The sequence below is a fragment of the Heterodontus francisci genome, chromosome 28 (assembly GCF_036365525.1).
Source record: "Heterodontus francisci isolate sHetFra1 chromosome 28, sHetFra1.hap1, whole genome shotgun sequence".
Lineage (NCBI taxonomy): Eukaryota > Metazoa > Chordata > Chondrichthyes > Heterodontiformes > Heterodontidae > Heterodontus > Heterodontus francisci.
The window spans coordinates 12,973,724-12,993,909 of NC_090398.1; the positions used below are offsets into that span (position 1 = coordinate 12,973,724).

The 20,186-nt window shown below is 47.1% G+C and overlaps 1 protein-coding gene across 1 annotated transcript in view; it reads left to right on the top strand.

Annotated features, from left to right (window-relative positions):
• Positions 1-20,186, top strand: part of LOC137385098 (AMP deaminase 3-like) — a 115,498-nt gene that overhangs the window by 55,704 nt on the left and 39,608 nt on the right. The window contains exon 3 of the mRNA XM_068059863.1: positions 17,836-18,001. Within this exon, the coding sequence (XP_067915964.1) occupies positions 17,836-18,001 (166 nt within the window). The remainder of the gene's footprint in view (positions 1-17,835; positions 18,002-20,186) is intronic.

Sequence of the window (20,186 nt, forward strand, 5' to 3'; positions counted from 1 at the left end):
GAGTGTTCCTTCACACCCGGGCTCACACACACACTGAAATCACTATTAAAGGAGTGTTCCTTCACACCCGGGCTCTCACACACACTGAAATTGCTATTAAAGGAGTGTTCCTTCACACCAGGGCTCTCACACACACTGAAATCACTATTAAAGGAGTGTTCCTTCACACCCGGGCTCACACACACACTGAAATCACGATGAAAGGAGTATTCCTTCACACCCGGGCTCACACACACACTGAAATCTCTATTCAAGGAGTATTCCTTCACATCCGGGCTCACACACACACACTGAAATCACTATTAAAGGAGTTTTCCATCACACCCGGGCTCACACACACTGAAATCACTATGAAAGGAGTGTTCCTTCACACCCGATCTCACACACACTGAAATCACTATAAATGGAGTGTTCCTTCACACCTGGGCTCACACACACTGAAATCACTATTAAAGGAGTGTTCCTTCACACCCGATCTCACACACACTGAAATCACTTTTAATGGTGTGTTCCTTCACACCTGGGCTCACACACATACTGAAATCACTATTAAAGGAGTGTTCCTTCACACCCGGGCTCACACACACACTGAAATCACTATTAAAGGAGTGTTCCTTCAGATTTGGGCTCACACACACACTGAAATCACTATTAAAGGAGTGTTCCTTCACACCCGGGCTCACACACACTGAAATCACGATTACAGGAGTGTTCCTTCACACCCGATCTCACACACACACACTGAAATCACTATTAAAGGAGTGTTCCTTCACCTCCAGGCTCACACACACACTGAAATCACTATTAAAGGAGTGTTCCTTCACACCTGGGCTCACACACACACTGAAATCACTATTAAAGAAGTGTTCCTTCACACCTGGGCTCACACACACACTGAAATCACGATTAAAGGAGTGTTCCTTCACCTCCGGGCTCACACACACTGAAATCACTATTAAAGGAGTGTTCCTTCACACCCAGGCTCACACACACTGAAATCACTATTAAATGAGTATTCCTTCCCACCCGGGCTCACACACACTGAAATCACTATTAAAGGAGTATTCCTTCACACCCAGGCTCACACATACACTGAAATCCCTATTAAAGGAGTTTTCCTTCACACCCGGGCTCACACACACAATGAAATCACTATTAAACGGGTGTTCCTTCACACCCGGGCTCACACACACACTGAAATCACGATTAAAGGAGTGTTCCTTCACACCCGGGCTCACACACATACTGAAATCACTATTAAAGGAGTATTCCTTCACATCCGGGCTCACACACACACTGAAATCACTATTAAAGGAGAGTTCCTCCACACCCGGGCTCACACACACACTGAAATCACTATTAAAGGAGTGTTCCTTCACAACCGGGCTCGCACACACTGAAATCACTAATAAAGGAGTTTTCCATCACACCCGTGCTCATACACACATTGAAGTCACTATTAAAGGACTGTTCCTTCACACCCGGGCTCACACACACACTGAAATCACTATTAAAGGAGTGTTCCTTCACACCCGATCTCACACACACTGAAATCACTTTTAATGGAGTGTTCCTTCACACCCGGGCTCACACACACTCTGAAATCACTATTAAAGAAGTGTTCCTTCACACCCGGGCTCACACACACTGAAATCACTATTAAAGGAGTGTTCCTTCACACCCGGGCTCTCAGACACACCGAGATCACTATTAAAGGAGTGTTCCTTCACATGCGGGCTCGCACACACACTGAAATCCCTATAAATGGACTGTCCCTTCACACCCGGGCTCTCACACACATTGAAATTGCTATTAAAGGAGTGTTCCTTCACACCCGGGCTCACACACACACTGAAATCACTATGAAAGGAGTATTCCTTCACACCCGGGCTCACACACACACTGAAATTGCTATTAAAGGAGTGTTCCTTCACACCCGGGCTCACACACACACTGAAATCACTATTAAAGGAGTGTTCCTTCACACCTGGGCTCTCACACACACTGAAATCACGATTAAAGGAGTGTTCCTTCACACCCGGGCTCCCACACACACTGAAATTGCTATTGAAGGAGTGTTCCTTCACACCCGGGCTCACACACACACTGAAATCCCTATAAATGGACTGTCCCTTCACACCCGGGCTCTCACACACACTGAAATCACGATTAAAGGAGTGTTCCTTCACACCCGGGCTCCCACACACACTGAAATCACGATTAAAGGAGTGTTCCTTCACACCCGGGCTCACACACACACTGAAATCACTATTAAAGGAGTGTTCCTTCACACCCGGGCTCACACACACACTGCAATTGCTATTAAAGGAGTGTTCCTTCACACCCGGTCTCACATACTCACTGAAATCACGATTAAAGGAGTATTCCGTCACACCCGGGCTCTCACACAAACTGAAATTGCTATTAAAGGAGTGTTCCTTCACTCCCGGGCTCACACACACGCTGAAATAACTATTAAAGGAGTGTTCCTTCACACCCGGGCTCACACACACACTGAAATCACTATTAAAGGAGTGTTCCTTCACACCCGGGATCTCACACACACTGAAATTGCTATTAAAGGAGTGTTCCTTCACACCAGGGCTCTCACACACACTGAAATCACTATTAAAGGAGTGTTCCTTCACACCCGGGCTCACACACACACTGAAATCACGATTAAAGGAGTATTCCTTCACACCCGGGCTCACACACACACTGAAATCACTATTCAAGGAGTATTCCTTCACATCCGGGCTCACGCACACACACTGAAATCACTATTAAAGGAGTTTTCCATCACACCCGGGCTCACACACACTGAAATCACTATTAAAGGAGTGTTCCTTCACACCCGATCTCACACACACTGAAATCACTATAAATGGAGTGTTCCTTCACACCTGGGCTCACACACACACTGAAATCACTATTAAAGGAGTGTTCCTTCACACCCGATCTCACACACACTGAAATCACTTTTAATGGTGTGTTCCTTCAGACCTGGGCTCACACACACACTGAAATCACTATTAAAGGAGTGTTCCTTCACACCCGGGCTCACACACACACTGAAATCACTATTAAAGGAGTGTTCCTTCAGACCTGGGCTCACACACACACTGAAATCACTATTAAAGGAGTGTTCCTTCACACCCGGGCTCACACACACACTGAAATCACTATTAAAGGAGTGTTCCTTCAGACCTGGGCTCACACACACACTGAAATCACTATTAAAGGAGTGTTCCTTCACACCCGGGCTCACACACACTGAAATCACTATTAAAGGAGTGTTCCTTCACAACCTGGCTCACACACACTGAAATCACTAATAAAGGAGTTTTCCATCACACCCGTGCTCATACACACATTGAAGTCACTATTAAAGGACTGTTCCTTCACACCCGGGCTCACACACGCACTGAAATCACTATTAAAGGAGTGTTCCTTCACACCCGATCTCACACACACTGAAATCACTTTTAATGGAGTGTTCCTTCACACCCGGGCTCACACACACTCTGAAATCACTATTAAAGAAGTGTTCCTTCACACCCGGGCTCACATACACTGAAATCACTACTAAAGGAGTGTTCCTTCACACCCGGGCTCTCAGACACACCGAGATCACGATTAAAGGAGTGTTCCTTCACACCCGGGCTCACACACACACTGAAATCCCTATAAATGGACTGTCCCTTCACACCCGAGCTCTCACACACACTGAAATTGCTATTAAAGGAGTGTTCCTTCACACCCGGGCTCACACACACACTGAAATCACAATGAAAGGAGTATTCCTTCACACCCGGGCTCACACACACACTGAAATTGCTATTAAAGGAGTGTTCCTTCACACCCGGGCTCACACACACACTGAAATCACTATTAAAGGAGTGTTCCTTCACACCTGGGCTCTCACACACACTGAAATCACGATTAAAGGAGTGTTCCTTCACACCCGGGCTCTCACACACACTGAAATTGCTATTAAAGGAGTGTTCCTTCACACCCGGGCTCACACACACACTGAAATCCCTATAAATGGAGTGTCCCTTCACACCCGGGCTCTCACACACACTGAAATCACTATTAAAGGAGTGTTCCTTCACACCCGGGCTCCCACACACACTGAAATCATGATTGAAGGAGAGTTCCTTCACACCCGGGCTCACACACACACTGAAATCACTATTAAAGGAGTGTTCCTTCACACCCGGGCTCACATACACACTGAAATCACTCTTAAAGGAGTGTTCCTTCACACCCGGGCTCACACACAAACTGAAATTGCTATTAAAGGAGTGTTCCTTCACACCCGGGCTCACACACATGCTGAAATAACTATTAAAGGAGTGTTCCTTCACACCCGGGCTCACACACACACTGAAATCACTATTAAAGGAGTGTTCCTTCACACCCGGGCTCTCACACACACTGAAATTGCTATTAAAGGAGTGTTCCTTCACACCAGGGCTCTCACACACACTGAAATCACTATTAAAGGAGTGTTCCTTCACACCCGGGCTCACACACACACTGAAATCACGATGAAAGGAGTATTCCTTCACACCCGGGCTCACACACACACTGAAATCTCTATTCAAGGAGTATTCCTTCACATCCGGGCTCACACACACACACTGAAATCACTATTAAAGGAGTTTTCCATCACACCCGGGCTCACACACACTGAAATCACTATGAAAGGAGTGTTCCTTCACACCCGATCTCACACACACTGAAATCACTATAAATGGAGTGTTCCTTCACACCTGGGCTCACACACACTGAAATCACTATTAAAGGAGTGTTCCTTCACACCCGATCTCACACACACTGAAATCACTTTTAATGGTGTGTTCCTTCACACCTGGGCTCACACACACACTGAAATCACTATTAAAGGAGTGTTCCTTCACACCCGGGCTCACACACACACTGAAATCACTATTAAAGGAGTGTTCCTTCAGATTTGGGCTCACACACACACTGAAATCACTATTAAAGGAGTGTTCCTTCACACCCGGGCTCACACACACTGAAATCACGATTACAGGAGTGTTCCTTCACACCCGATCTCACACACACACACTGAAATCACTATTAAAGGAGTGTTCCTTCACCTCCAGGCTCACACACACACTGAAATCACTATTAAAGGAGTGTTCCTTCACACCTGGGCTCACACACACACTGAAATCACTATTAAAGAAGTGTTCCTTCACACCTGGGCTCACACACACACTGAAATCACGATTAAAGGAGTGTTCCTTCACCTCCGGGCTCACACACACTGAAATCACTATTAAAGGAGTGTTCCTTCACACCCAGGCTCACACACACTGAAATCACTATTAAATGAGTATTCCTTCCCACCCGGGCTCACACACACTGAAATCACTATTAAAGGAGTATTCCTTCACACCCAGGCTCACACATACACTGAAATCCCTATTAAAGGAGTTTTCCTTCACACCCGGGCTCACACACACAATGAAATCACTATTAAACGGGTGTTCCTTCACACCCGGGCTCACACACACACTGAAATCACGATTAAAGGAGTGTTCCTTCACACCCGGGCTCACACACATACTGAAATCACTATTAAAGGAGTATTCCTTCACATCCGGGCTCACACACACACTGAAATCACTATTAAAGGAGAGTTCCTCCACACCCGGGCTCACACACACACTGAAATCACTATTAAAGGAGTGTTCCTTCACAACCGGGCTCGCACACACTGAAATCACTAATAAAGGAGTTTTCCATCACACCCGTGCTCATACACACATTGAAGTCACTATTAAAGGACTGTTCCTTCACACCCGGGCTCACACACACACTGAAATCACTATTAAAGGAGTGTTCCTTCACACCCGATCTCACACACACTGAAATCACTTTTAATGGAGTGTTCCTTCACACCCGGGCTCACACACACTCTGAAATCACTATTAAAGAAGTGTTCCTTCACACCCGGGCTCACACACACTGAAATCACTATTAAAGGAGTGTTCCTTCACACCCGGGCTCTCAGACACACCGAGATCACTATTAAAGGAGTGTTCCTTCACATGCGGGCTCACACACACACTGAAATCCCTATAAATGGACTGTCCCTTCACACCCGGGCTCTCACACACATTGAAATTGCTATTAAAGGAGTGTTCCTTCACACCCGGGCTCACACACACACTGAAATCACTATGAAAGGAGTATTCCTTCACACCCGGGCTCACACACACACTGAAATTGCTATTAAAGGAGTGTTCCTTCACACCCGGGCTCACACACACACTGAAATCACTATTAAAGGAGTGTTCCTTCACACCTGGGCTCTCACACACACTGAAATCACGATTAAAGGAGTGTTCCTTCACACCCGGGCTCCCACACACACTGAAATTGCTATTAAAGGAGTGTTCCTTCACACCCGGGCTCACACACACACTGAAATCCCTATAAATGGACTGTCCCTTCACACCCGGGCTCTCACACACACTGAAATCACGATTAAAGGAGTGTTCCTTCACACCCGGGCTCACACACACACTGAAATCACTATTAAAGGAGTGTTCCTTCACACCCGGGCTCACACACACACTGCAATTGCTATTAAAGGAGTGTTCCTTCACACCCGGGCTCACACACACACTGCAATTGCTATTAAAGGAGTGTGCCTTCACACCCGGTCTCACATACTCACTGAAATCACGATTAAAGGAGTATTCCGTCACACCCGGGCTCTCACACAAACTGAAATTGCTATTAAAGGAGTGTTCCTTCACTCCCGGGCTCACACACACGCTGAAATAACTATTAAAGGAGTGTTCCTTCACACCCGGGCTCACACACACACTGAAATCACTATTAAAGGAGTGTTCCTTCACACCCGGGATCTCACACACACTGAAATTGCTATTAAAGGAGTGTTCCTTCACACCAGGGCTCTCACACACACTGAAATCACTATTAAAGGAGTGTTCCTTCACACCCGGGCTCACACACACACTGAAATCACGATTAAAGGAGTATTCCTTCACACCCGGGCTCACACACACACTGAAATCACTATTCAAGGAGTATTCCTTCACATCCGGGCTCACGCACACACACTGAAATCACTATTAAAGGAGTTTTCCATCACACCCGGGCTCACACACACTGAAATCACTATTAAAGGAGTGTTCCTTCACACCCGATCTCACACACACTGAAATCACTATAAATGGAGTGTTCCTTCACACCTGGGCTCACACACACACTGAAATCACTATTAAAGGAGTGTTCCTTCACACCCGATCTCACACACACTGAAATCACTTTTAATGGTGTGTTCCTTCAGACCTGGGCTCACACACACACTGAAATCACTATTAAAGGAGTGTTCCTTCACACCCGGGCTCACACACACACTGAAATCACTATTAAAGGAGTGTTCCTTCAGACCTGGGCTCACACACACACTGAAATCACTATTAAAGGAGTGTTCCTTCACACCCGGGCTCACACACACACTGAAATCACTATTAAAGGAGTGTTCCTTCAGACCTGGGCTCACACACACACTGAAATCACTATTAAAGGAGTGTTCCTTCACACCCGGGCTCACACACACTGAAATCACTATTAAAAGAGAGTTCCTTCACCTCCGGGCTCACACACACTGAAATCACTATTACAGGAGTGTTCCTTCACACCCGATCTCACACACACACACTGAAATCACTATTAAAGGAGTGTTCCTTCACCTCCGGGCTCACACACACACTGAAATCACTATTAAAGGAGTGTTCCTTCACACCCGGGCTCACACACACACTGAAATCACTATTAAAGGCGTGTTCCTTCACACCTGGGCTCACACACACACTGAAATCACGATTAAAGGAGTGTTCCTTCACCACCGGGCTCACACACACTGAAATCACTATTAAAGGAGTGTTCCTTCACACCCAGGCTCACACACACTGAAATCACTATTAAATGAGTATTCCTTCCCACCCGGGCTCACACACACTGAAATCACTATTGAAGGAGTGTTCCTTCACACCCAGGCTCACACATACACTGAAATCCCTATTAAAGGAGTTTTCCTTCACACCCGGGCTCACACACACTGAAATCACTATTAAAGGAGTGTTCCTTCACACCCGGGCTCACACACACACTGAAATCACTATTACAGGGGTGTTCCTTCACACCCCATCTCACACACACACTGAAATCACTATAAATGGAGTGTTCCTTCACCTCCGAGCTCACACACACACTGAAATCACTATTGAAGGAGTGTTCCTTCACACCCGGGCTCACACACACACTGAAATCACGATTAAAGGCGTGTTCCTTCACACCTGGTCTCACACACACACTGAAATCACTATAAAAGTAGTGTTCCTTCACCTCCGGGCTCACACACACTGAAATCACTATTAAAGGAGTGTTCCTTCACACCCAGGCTCACACACACTGAAATCCCTATTCAAGGAGTTTTCCTTCACCTCCGGGCTCACACACACTGAAATCACTATTAAAGGAGTGTTCCTTCACACCCGGGCTCACACACACACTGAAATCACTATTAAAGGAGTGTTCCTTCACACCCGATCTCACACACATACTGAGATCACTATTAAAGGAGTGTTCCTTCACACCCGGGCTCACACACACACTTAAAGACCTATAAATGGACTGTCCCTTCACACCCGGGCTCTCACACACACTGAAATTGCTATTAAAGGAGTGTTCCTTCACACCCGGGCTCACACACACACTGAAATCACTATGAAAGGAGTATTCCTTCACACCCGGGCTCACACACACACTGAAATCGCTATTAAAGGAGTGTTCCTTCACACCCGGGCTCTCACACACACTGAAATTGCTATTAAAGGAGTGTTCCTTCACACCAGGGCTCTCACACACACTGAAATCACTATTAAAGGAGTGTTCCTTCACACCCGGGCTCACACACACACACTGAAATCACTATTCAAGGAGTATTCCTTCACATCCGGGCTCACACACACACACTGAAATCACTATTAAAGGAGTTTTCCATCACACCCGGGCTCACACACACTGAAATCACTATTAAAGGAGTGTTCCTTCACACCCGATCTCACACACACTGAAATCACTATAAATGGAGTGTTCCTTCACACCTGGGCTCACACACACACTGAAATCACTATTAAAGGAGTGTTCCTCCACACCCGATCTCACACACACTGAAATCACTTTTAATGGTGTGTTCCTTCACACCTGGCCTCACACACACACTGAAATCACTATTAAAGGAGTGATCCTTCACACCCGGGCTCACACACACACTGAAATCACTATTAAAGGAGTGTTCCTTCACACCTGGCCTCACACACACACTGAAATCACTATTAAAGGAGTGTTCCTTCACGCCCGGGCTCACACACACACTGAAATCACTATTAAAGGAGTGTTCCTTCAGACCTGGGCTCACACACACACTGAAATCACTATTAAAGGAGTGTTCCTTCACACCCGGGCTCACACACACTGAAATCACTATTAAAAGAGAGTTCCTTCACCTCCGGGCTCACACACACTGAAATCACTATTACAGGAGTGTTCCTTCACACCCGATCTCACACACACACACTGAAATCACTATTAAAGGAGTGTTCCTTCACCTCCGGGCTCACACACACACTGAAATCACTATTAAAGGAGTGTTCCTTCACACCCGGGCTCACACACACACTGAAATCACTATTAAAGGCGTGTTCCTTCACACCTGGGCTCACACACACACTGAAATCACGATTAAAGGAGTGTTCCTTCACCTCCGGGCTCACACACACTGAAATCACTATTAAATGAGTATTCCTTCCCACCTGGGCTCACACACACTGAAATCACTATTAAAGGAGTGTTCCTTCACACCCAGGCTCACACATACACTGAAATCCCTATTAAAGGAGTTTTCCTTCACACCCGGGCTCACACACACTGAAATCACTATTAAAGGAGTGTTCCCTCACACCCGGGCTCACACACACACTGAAATCACTATTACAGGAGTGTTCCTTCACACCCCATCTCACACACACACACTGAAATCACTATAAATGGAGTGTTCCTTCACCTCCGAGCTCACACATACACTGAAATCACTATTGAAGGAGTGTTCCTTCACACCCGGGCTCACACACACACTGAAATCACTATTAAAGGCGTGTTCCTTCACACCTGGTCTCACACACACAATTAAATCACTATAAAAGGAGTGTTCCTTCACCTCCAGGCTCACACACACTGAAATCACTATTAAAGGAGTGTTCCTTCACACCCAGGCTCACACACACTGAAATCTCTATTAAAGGAGTGTTCCTTCACACCCTTGCTCACACACACACTGAAATCACTATTAAAGGAGTGTTCCTTCACACCCGATCTCACACACATACTGAGATCACTATTAAAGGAGTGTTCCTTCACACCCGGGCTCACACACACACTTAAATCACTATTAAAGGAGTGTTCCTTCACACCCGATCTCACACACACTGAAATCACTTTTAATCGAGTGTTCCTTCACACCCGGGCTCACACACACACCGAGATCACTATTAAAGAAGTGTTCCTTCACACCCGGGCTCACACACACACTGAAATCACTATTAAAGGAGTGTTCCTTCACACCCGGGCTCACACACACTGAAATCACTTTTAATGGAGTGTTCCTTCACACCTGGGCTCACACACACACTGAAATCACTATTAAAGGAGTGTTCCTTCACACCCGATCTCACACACACTGAAATCACTTTTAATGGAGTGTTCCTTCACACCCGGGCTCACACACACACTGAAATCACTATTAAAGGAGTGTTCCTTCACACCCGGGCTCACACACACACTGAAATCTCTATTAAAGGAGTGTTCCTTCACACCCGGGCTCACACACACACTGAAATCACTATTAAAGGAGTGTTCCTTCACACCCGGGCTCACACACACTGAAATCCCTATTAAAGGAGAGTTCCTTCACCTCCGGGCTCACACACACTGAAATCACTATTACAGGAGTGTTCCTTCACACCCGATCTCACACACACACACTCAAATCACTATTAAAGGAGTGTTCCTTCACACCCGGGCTCACACACACACTGAAATCACTATTAAAGGCGTGTTCCATCACACCTGGGCTCACACACACACTGAAATCACTATAAAAGGGGTGTTCCTTCACCTCCGGGCTCACACACACTGAAATCACTATTAAAGGAGTGTTCCTTCACACCCAGGCGCACACACACTGAAATCACTATTAAAGGAGTGTTCCTTCACACCCGATCTCACACACACTGAAATCACGATTAAAGGAGTGTTCCTTCACACCCGGGCTCACACACATACTGAAATCACTATTAAAGGAGTATTCCTTCACACCCGGGCTCACACACACACACTGAAATCACTATTAAAGGAGTATTCCTTCACATCCGGGCTCACACACACACTGAAATCACTATTAAAGGAGTTTTCCATCACACCCGGGCTCACAGACACTGAAATCCCTATTAAAGGAGAGTTCCTTCACCTCCGGGCTCACACACACTGAAATCACTATTACCGGAGTGTTCCTTCACACCCGATCTCACACACACACACTCAAATCACTATTAAAGGAGTGTTCCTTCACACCCGGGCTCACACACACACTGAAATCACTATTAAAGGCGTGTTCCATCACACCTGGGCTCACACACACACTGAAATCACTATAAAAGGGGTGTTCCTTCACCTCCGGGCTCACACACACTGAAATCACTATTACAGGAGTGTTCCTTCACACCCAGGCGCGCACACACTGAAATCACTATTAAAGGAGTGTTCCTACACACCCGATCTCACACACACTGAAATCACGATTAAAGGAGTGTTCCTTCACACCCGGGCTCACACACATACTGAAATCACTATTAAAGGAGTCTTCCTTCACATCCGGGCTCACACACACACTGAAATCACTATTAAAGGAGTTTTCAATCACACCCGGGCTCACACACACTGAAATCACTATTAAAGGAGTGTTCCTTCACACCCGATCTCACACACACTGAAATCACGATTAAAGGAGTGTTCCTTCACACCCGGGCTCACACACATACTGAAATCACTATTAAAGGAGTATTCCTTCACATCCGGGCTCACACACACACTGAAATCACTATTAAAGGAGTTTTCCATCACACCCGGGCTCACAGACACTGAAATCCCTATTAAAGGAGAGTTCCTTCACCTCCGGGCTCACACACACTGAAATCACTATTACCGGAGTGTTCCTTCACACCCGATCTCACACACACACACTCAAATCACTATTAAAGGAGTGTTCCTTCACACCCGGGCTCACACACACACTGAAATCACTATTAAAGGCGTGTTCCATCACACCTGGGCTCACACACACACTGAAATCACTATAAAAGGGGTGTTCCTTCACCTCCGGGCTCACACACACTGAAATCACTATTACAGGAGTGTTCCTTCACACCCAGGCGCACACACACTGAAATCACTATTAAAGGAGTGTTCCTTCACACCCGATCTCACACACACTGAAATCACGATTAAAGGAGTGTTCCTTCACACCCGGGCTCACACACATACTGAAATCACTATTAAAGGAGTATTCCTTCACATCCGGGCTCACACACACACTGAAATCACTATTAAAGGAGTTTTCAATCACACCCGGGCTCACACACACTGAAATCACTATTAAAGGAGTGTTCCTTCACACCCGATCTCACACACACTGAAATCACTTTTAATGGTGTGTTCCTTCACACCTGGGCTCACACACACACTGAAATCACTATTAAAGGAGTGTTCCTTCACACCCGGGCTCACACACACACTGAAATCACTATTAAAGGAGCGTTCCTTCAGACCTGGGCTCACACACACACTGAAATCACTATTAAAGGAGTGTTCCTTCACACCCGGGCTCACACACACTGAAATCACTATTAAAGGAGAGTTCCTTCACCTTCGGGCTCACACACACTGAAATCACTATTAAAGGAGTGTTCCTTCACACCCGGGCTCACACACACTGAAATCACTATTAAAGGAGAGTTCCTTCACCTCCGGGCTCACACACACTGAAATCACTATTACAGGAGTGTTCCTTCACCTCCGGGCTCACACACACACTGAAATCACTATTAAAGGAGTGTTCCTTCACACCCGGGCTCACACACACACTGAAATCACTATTAAAGGCGTGTTCCTTCACCTCCGGGCTCACACACACACTGAAATCACTATTAAAGGAGTGTTCCTTCACACCCGGGCTCACACACACACTGAAATCACGATTAAAGGAGTGTTCCTTCACCTCCGGGCTCACACACACTGAAATCACTATTAAAGGAGTGTTCCTTCACACCCAGGCTCACACACACTGAAATCACTATTAAATGAGTATTCCTTCCCACCCGGGCTCACACACACTGAAATCACTATTAAAGGAGTGTTCCTTCACACCCAGGCTCACACATACACTGAAATCCCTATTAAAGGAGTTTTCCTTCACACCCGGGCTCACACACACTGAAATCACTATTAAAGGAGTGTTCCTTCACACCCGGGCTCACACACACACTGAAATCACTATTACAGGAGTGTTCCTTCACACCCCATCTCACACACACACACTGAAATCACTATAAATGGAGTGTTCCTTCACCTCCGAGCTCACACATACACTGAAATCACTATTGAAGGAGTGTTCCTTCACACCCGGGCTCACACACACACTGAAATCACTATTAAAGGCGTGTTCCTTCACACCTGGTCTCACACACACAATTAAATCACTATAAAAGGAGTGTTCCTTCACCTCCAGGCTCACACACACTGAAATCACTATTAAAGGAGTGTTCCTTCACACCCAGGCTCACACACACTGAAATCTCTATTAAAGGAGTGTTCCTTCACACCCGGGCTCACACACACACTGAAATCACTATTAAAGGAGTGTTCCTTCACACCCGATCTCACACACATACTGAGATCACTATTAAAGGAGTGTTCCTTCACACCCGGGCTCACACACACACTTAAATCACTATTAAAGGAGTGTTCCTTCACACCCGATCTCACACACACTGAAATCACTTTTAATCGAGTGTTCCTTCACACCCGGGCTCACACACACACCGAGATCACTATTAAAGAAGTGTTCCTTCACACCCGGGCTCACACACACACTGAAATCACTATTAAAGGAGTGTTCCTTCACACCCGGGCTCACACACACTGAAATCACTTTTAATGGAGTGTTCCTTCACACCTGGGCTCACACACACACTGAAATCACTATTAAAGGAGTGTTCCTTCACACCCGATCTCACACACACTGAAATCACTTTTAATGGAGTGTTCCTTCACACCCGGGCTCACACACACACTGAAATCACTATTAAAGGAGTGTTCCTTCACACCCGGGCTCACACACACACTGAAATCTCTATTAAAGGAGTGTTCCTTCACACCCGGGCTCACACACACACTGAAATCACTATTAAAGGAGTGTTCCTTCACACCCGGGCTCACACACACTGAAATCCCTATTAAAGGAGAGTTCCTTCACCTCCGGGCTCACACACACTGAAATCACTATTACAGGAGTGTTCCTTCACACCCGATCTCACACACACACACTCAAATCACTATTAAAGGAGTGTTCCTTCACACCCGGGCTCACACACACACTGAAATCACTATTAAAGGCGTGTTCCATCACACCTGGGCTCACACACACACTGAAATCACTATAAAAGGGGTGTTCCTTCACCTCCGGGCTCACACACACTGAAATCACTATTACAGGAGTGTTCCTTCACACCCAGGCGCACACACACTGAAATCACTATTAAAGGAGTGTTCCTACACACCCGATCTCACACACACTGAAATCACGATTAAAGGAGTGTTCCTTCACACCCGGGCTCACACACATACTGAAATCACTATTAAAGGAGTCTTCCTTCACATCCGGGCTCACACACACACTGAAATCACTATTAAAGGAGTTTTCAATCACACCCGGGCTCACACACACTGAAATCACTATTAAAGGAGTGTTCCTTCACACCCGATCTCACACACACTGAAATCACGATTAAAGGAGTGTTCCTTCACACCCGGGCTCACACACATACTGAAATCGCTATTAAAGGAGTATTCCTTCACATCCGGGCTCACACACACACTGAAATCACTATTAAAGGAGTTTTCCATCACACCCGGGCTCACAGACACTGAAATCCCTATTAAAGGAGAGTTCCTTCACCTCCGGGCTCACACACACTGAAATCACTATTACCGGAGTGTTCCTTCACACCCGATCTCACACACACACACTCAAATCACTATTAAAGGAGTGTTCCTTCACACCCGGGCTCACACACACACTGAAATCACTATTAAAGGCGTGTTCCATCACACCTGGGCTCACACACACACTGAAATCACTATAAAAGGGGTGTTCCTTCACCTCCGGGCTCACACACACTGAAATCACTATTACAGGAGTGTTCCTTCACACCCAGGCGCACACACACTGAAATCACTATTAAAGGAGTGTTCCTTCACACCCGATCTCACACACACTGAAATCACGATTAAAGGAGTGTTCCTTCACACCCGGGCTCACACACATACTGAAATCACTATTAAAGGAGTATTCCTTCACATCCGGGCTCACACACACACTGAAATCACTATTAAAGGAGTTTTCAATCACACCCGGGCTCACACACACTGAAATCACTATTAAAGGAGTGTTCCTTCACACCCGATCTCACACACACTGAAATCACTTTTAATGGTGTGTTCCTTCACACCTGGGCTCACACACACACTGAAATCACTATTAAAGGAGTGTTCCTTCACACCCGGGCTCACACACACACTGAAATCACTATTAAAGGAGCGTTCCTTCAGACCTGGGCTCACACACACACTGAAATCACTATTAAAGGAGTGTTCCTTCACACCCGGGCTCACACACACTGAAATCACTATTAAAGGAGAGTTCCTTCACCTTCGGGCTCACACACACTGAAATCACTATTAAAGGAGTGTTCCTTCACACCCGGGCTCACACACACTGAAATCACTATTAAAGGAGAGTTCCTTCACCTCCGGGCTCACACACACTGAAATCACTATTACAGGAGTGTTCCTTCACCTCCGGGCTCACACACACACTGAAATCACTATTAAAGGAGTGTTCCTTCACACCCGGGCTCACACACACACTGAAATCACTATTAAAGGCGTGTTCCTTCACCTCCGGGCTCACACACACACTGAAATCACTATTAAAGGAGTGTTCCTTCACACCCGGGCTCACACACACACTGAAATCACTATTAAAGGCGTGTTCCTTCACACCTGGGCTCACACACACACTGAAATCACGATTAAAGGAGTGTTCCTTCACCTCCGGGCTCACACACACTGAAATCACTATTAAAGGAGTGTTCCTTCACACCCAGGCTCACACACACTGAAATCACTATTAAATGAGTATTCCTTCCCACCCGGGCTCACTCACACTGAAATCACTATTAAAGGAGTGTTCCTTCACACCCAGGCTCACACATACACTGAAATCCCTATTAAAGGAGTTTTCCTTCACACCCGGGCTCACACACACTGAAATCACTATTAAAGGAGTGTTCCTTCACACCCGGGCTCACGCACACAATGAAATCACTATTACAGGAGTGTTCCTTCACACCCCATCTCACACACACACACTGAAATCACTATAAATGGAGTGTTCCTTCACCTCCGGGCTCACACACACACTGAAATCACTATAAATGGAATGTTCCTTCACACCCGGGCTCACACACACACTGAAATCACTATTAAAGGAGTGTTCCTTCACACCTGGTCTCACACACACACTGAAATCACTATAAAAGGAGTGTTCCTTCACACCCAGGCTCACACACACTGAAATCCCTATTCAAGGAGTTTTCCTTCACCTCCGGGCTCACACACACTGAAATCACTATTAAAGGAGTGTTCCTTCACACCCAGGCTCACACACACTGAAATCCCTATTCAAGGAGTTTTCCTTCACCTCCGGGCTCACACACACTGAAATCACTATTAAAGGAGTGTTCCTTCACACCCGGGCTCACACACACACTTAAATCACTATTAAAGGAGTGTTCCTTCACACTCATCCTTCCGTGCACTTAATTTCTCTTTATCTATCTGTGATTCTCTCTCCCCCTTTTTCGCTTCACTATCTCTCCTTTCTTCTGTCTGGTGATCGCATTCTCTCCCCTGCTCTTCCCCTTCTTCTCCCCTCTTTCATTCCTTCCTCTTCTCCCTCACTCTTTTTCCCCTCACTTTCTCTTTCCCTTTCTCTCCCATTCTCAATGTCCGCTCTTTGACCATCTGTCTCTCTCTGCACCCTCTCTCTTTCCCTACGCTCCTCTCTCTGCCTGACTGTCCCTGCACTCTCTCTGTCCGCCTTCAACACACTCTCTTTACTGCTCTCTCCTCTTTTCTCTGTGTCTGTCCACCTCCGTTCTCTCTGTAACTCTCTCTCACCCTCCCTCCCTCACTCACCTCCGACTCTCCGCCTGTCTCTCCTTTTTATGTCTCTCTCTCCCCACCACCCCCCCCCAACCACTTGCTCTCTCTCCCCTCTGTCTATATCTCTGTCTCTCTTTCTCCCCACCTTCTCTCTGTACTTCTCTCCCTCTCTGACCGTCCCATTCACCCCCACTTTCCCAGGTGGCCTCCTCTGAGTTGAAACCCATCCTGCAGAAGTTGCTGACGGCTTTGGAGATCCGAGAAAAGTATATGCACCGTTCCCTGCAGAGATTTCCCCGCAACACGGCACAGATTCTCAGATCAGTGAATGGGCAGCGGTGGACGGAACAGGAGGACGTACAGCCAGGTAGGAAGGGAGTGTGCTGGACTGAAGCCTCAGTAAACGATGAACTTTTTTTCCCCAGAAATATGCTTTATTCATAAAAATCTGTCAAAATTGCATTACAAAACAGTTCAAAACAGCACCAAGTTGACATTCCAAAAAGTGCAAAAGGAATCAGTTTTCTTGGATACAGGAGTGAGTTGCCTCACAACCCTTCCATTCCATTTTACATGCCATGTACATTTGACAGCAAACCCATATCTGGTGTATACAGCCCGAGGGGTTTCCCATGGATCCAGCCCCTCAGTTCAGCATGGTGGGGGGACCTTACACAGTGGTCTTTCCCCATTGAGCCTTTGCTGCGGCTGCCCCAAGCTTTAGTGCGTCCCTCAGCACATAGTCCTGGACCTTGGAATGTGCCAGTCTGCAACATTCGGTGGTGGACAACTCTTTGCGCTGGAAGACCAGCAAGTTTCGGGCAGACCAAAGAGTGTCTTTCACCGAATTGATAGTCCTCCAGCAGCAGTTGATGTTTGTCTCGGTGTGTGTCCCTGGGAACAGCCCGTAGAGCACAGACTCCTGTGTTACAGAGCTGCTTGGGATGAACCTCGACAAAAACCACTGCATCTCTTTCCACACCTGCTTTGCGAAGGCACATTCCAGAAGGAGGTGGGAAACCGTCTCTTCCCCACCACAGCCACCGCGGGGGCATTGCGCGGAGGGGGTGAGACTTCGGGCGTGCAGGAAGGATCTGACGGGGAGGGCTCTTCTCACCACCAGCCAAGCTACATCTTGGTGCTTGTTTGAAAGTTCTGGTGATGAGGCATTCCGCCAAATGACTTAGGCAGTCTGCTCGGGGAACCATCCGACAGGATCCACCGTCTCCTTTTCCTGTAGGGCCTTGAGGACATTCCGTGCAGACCACTGCCTGATGGACCGGTGGTCAAAGGTGTTTTCCCGTAGAAACTTCCCATGAAGGATAGGTGGTACGGCACGGCCCAACTGTATGGAGCGTTCCGCGGCAATGTGCCCAGGCCCATCCTTCGCAACACCGGGGACAGATAGAACCTCAGCATGTAGTGACACTTGGAGTTTGCATACTGGAGCTCTACACACAGCTTGATGCAGCCGCACACGAAGGTGGTCATCAGGATGAGGATGACGTTGGGTACATTTTTCCCGCCCTTGTCCAGGGATTTGAACATCGTGTCCCTCCGGACCCGATCGATTTTAAATCTCCAGATGAAGCGGAAAAAGGCTCGGGTGACTGCCACAGCACAGGAGTGGGGTATGGGCCAGACCTGCGCCACGTAGAGCAACAACGTGAGTGCCTCGCACCTGATGACCAGGTTCTTACCCACAATGGAGAGAGATCGCTGCCCCCACATGCCCAACTTTTGTTGTACCTTGGATACTCGCTCCTCCCATGTTTTGGTGCACGCCCCGGCCCTTCCGAACCATATCCCCAGCACCTTCAGGTAATCTGACCTGACTGTGAAGGGGACAAAGGATCGGTCAGCCCAGTTCCCAAAGAACATGGCCTCACTCTTACTGTGGTTAACTTTGGCTCCCGAGGCCAGTTCGAACTTGTCGCAGATGCTCATCTGTCTGCGCACGGACAGCGGATCCGAGCAGAAGACGGTGACGTCATCCATGTACAGGGAGGTTTTAACCTGAGTGCCTCCACTGCCTGGGATTGTCACCCCTCTTATGCTCGCATCCTTCCTAATAGACTCAGCAAAGGGTTCAATACAGCAAACAAACAAGACCGGGGAGAGAGGACAGCCCTGTCTGACTCCAGATTTGATCGGGAAACTTTCCGATTCCCACCCGTTGATTGAGACTGCGCTACTGATGTTTGTGTAGAGCAGTTGGATCCAATTGCAGATTCCCTCCCCAAACCCCATTTTGGAAAGCACGTCCATCATGTAGGTGTGCAATATCCTGTCAAAAGCCTTCTCCTGGTCCAGGCTGATGAGGCAGGTGTCCACCCTCCTGTCCCATACATAGGCGATCGTATCCCTGAGTAGTGCGAGACTTTCAGAGATCTTTCTGCCGGGTACAGTGCAGGTCTGGTCAGGGTGAATCGCCAACTCCAGAGCAGACTTGACCCGACTGGCGATGACTTTGGACAGAATCTTGTGGTCAACATTGAGCAGTGAGACGGGCCGCCAATTTCTGATTTCCACCCTCTCCCCCTTCCGTTTCT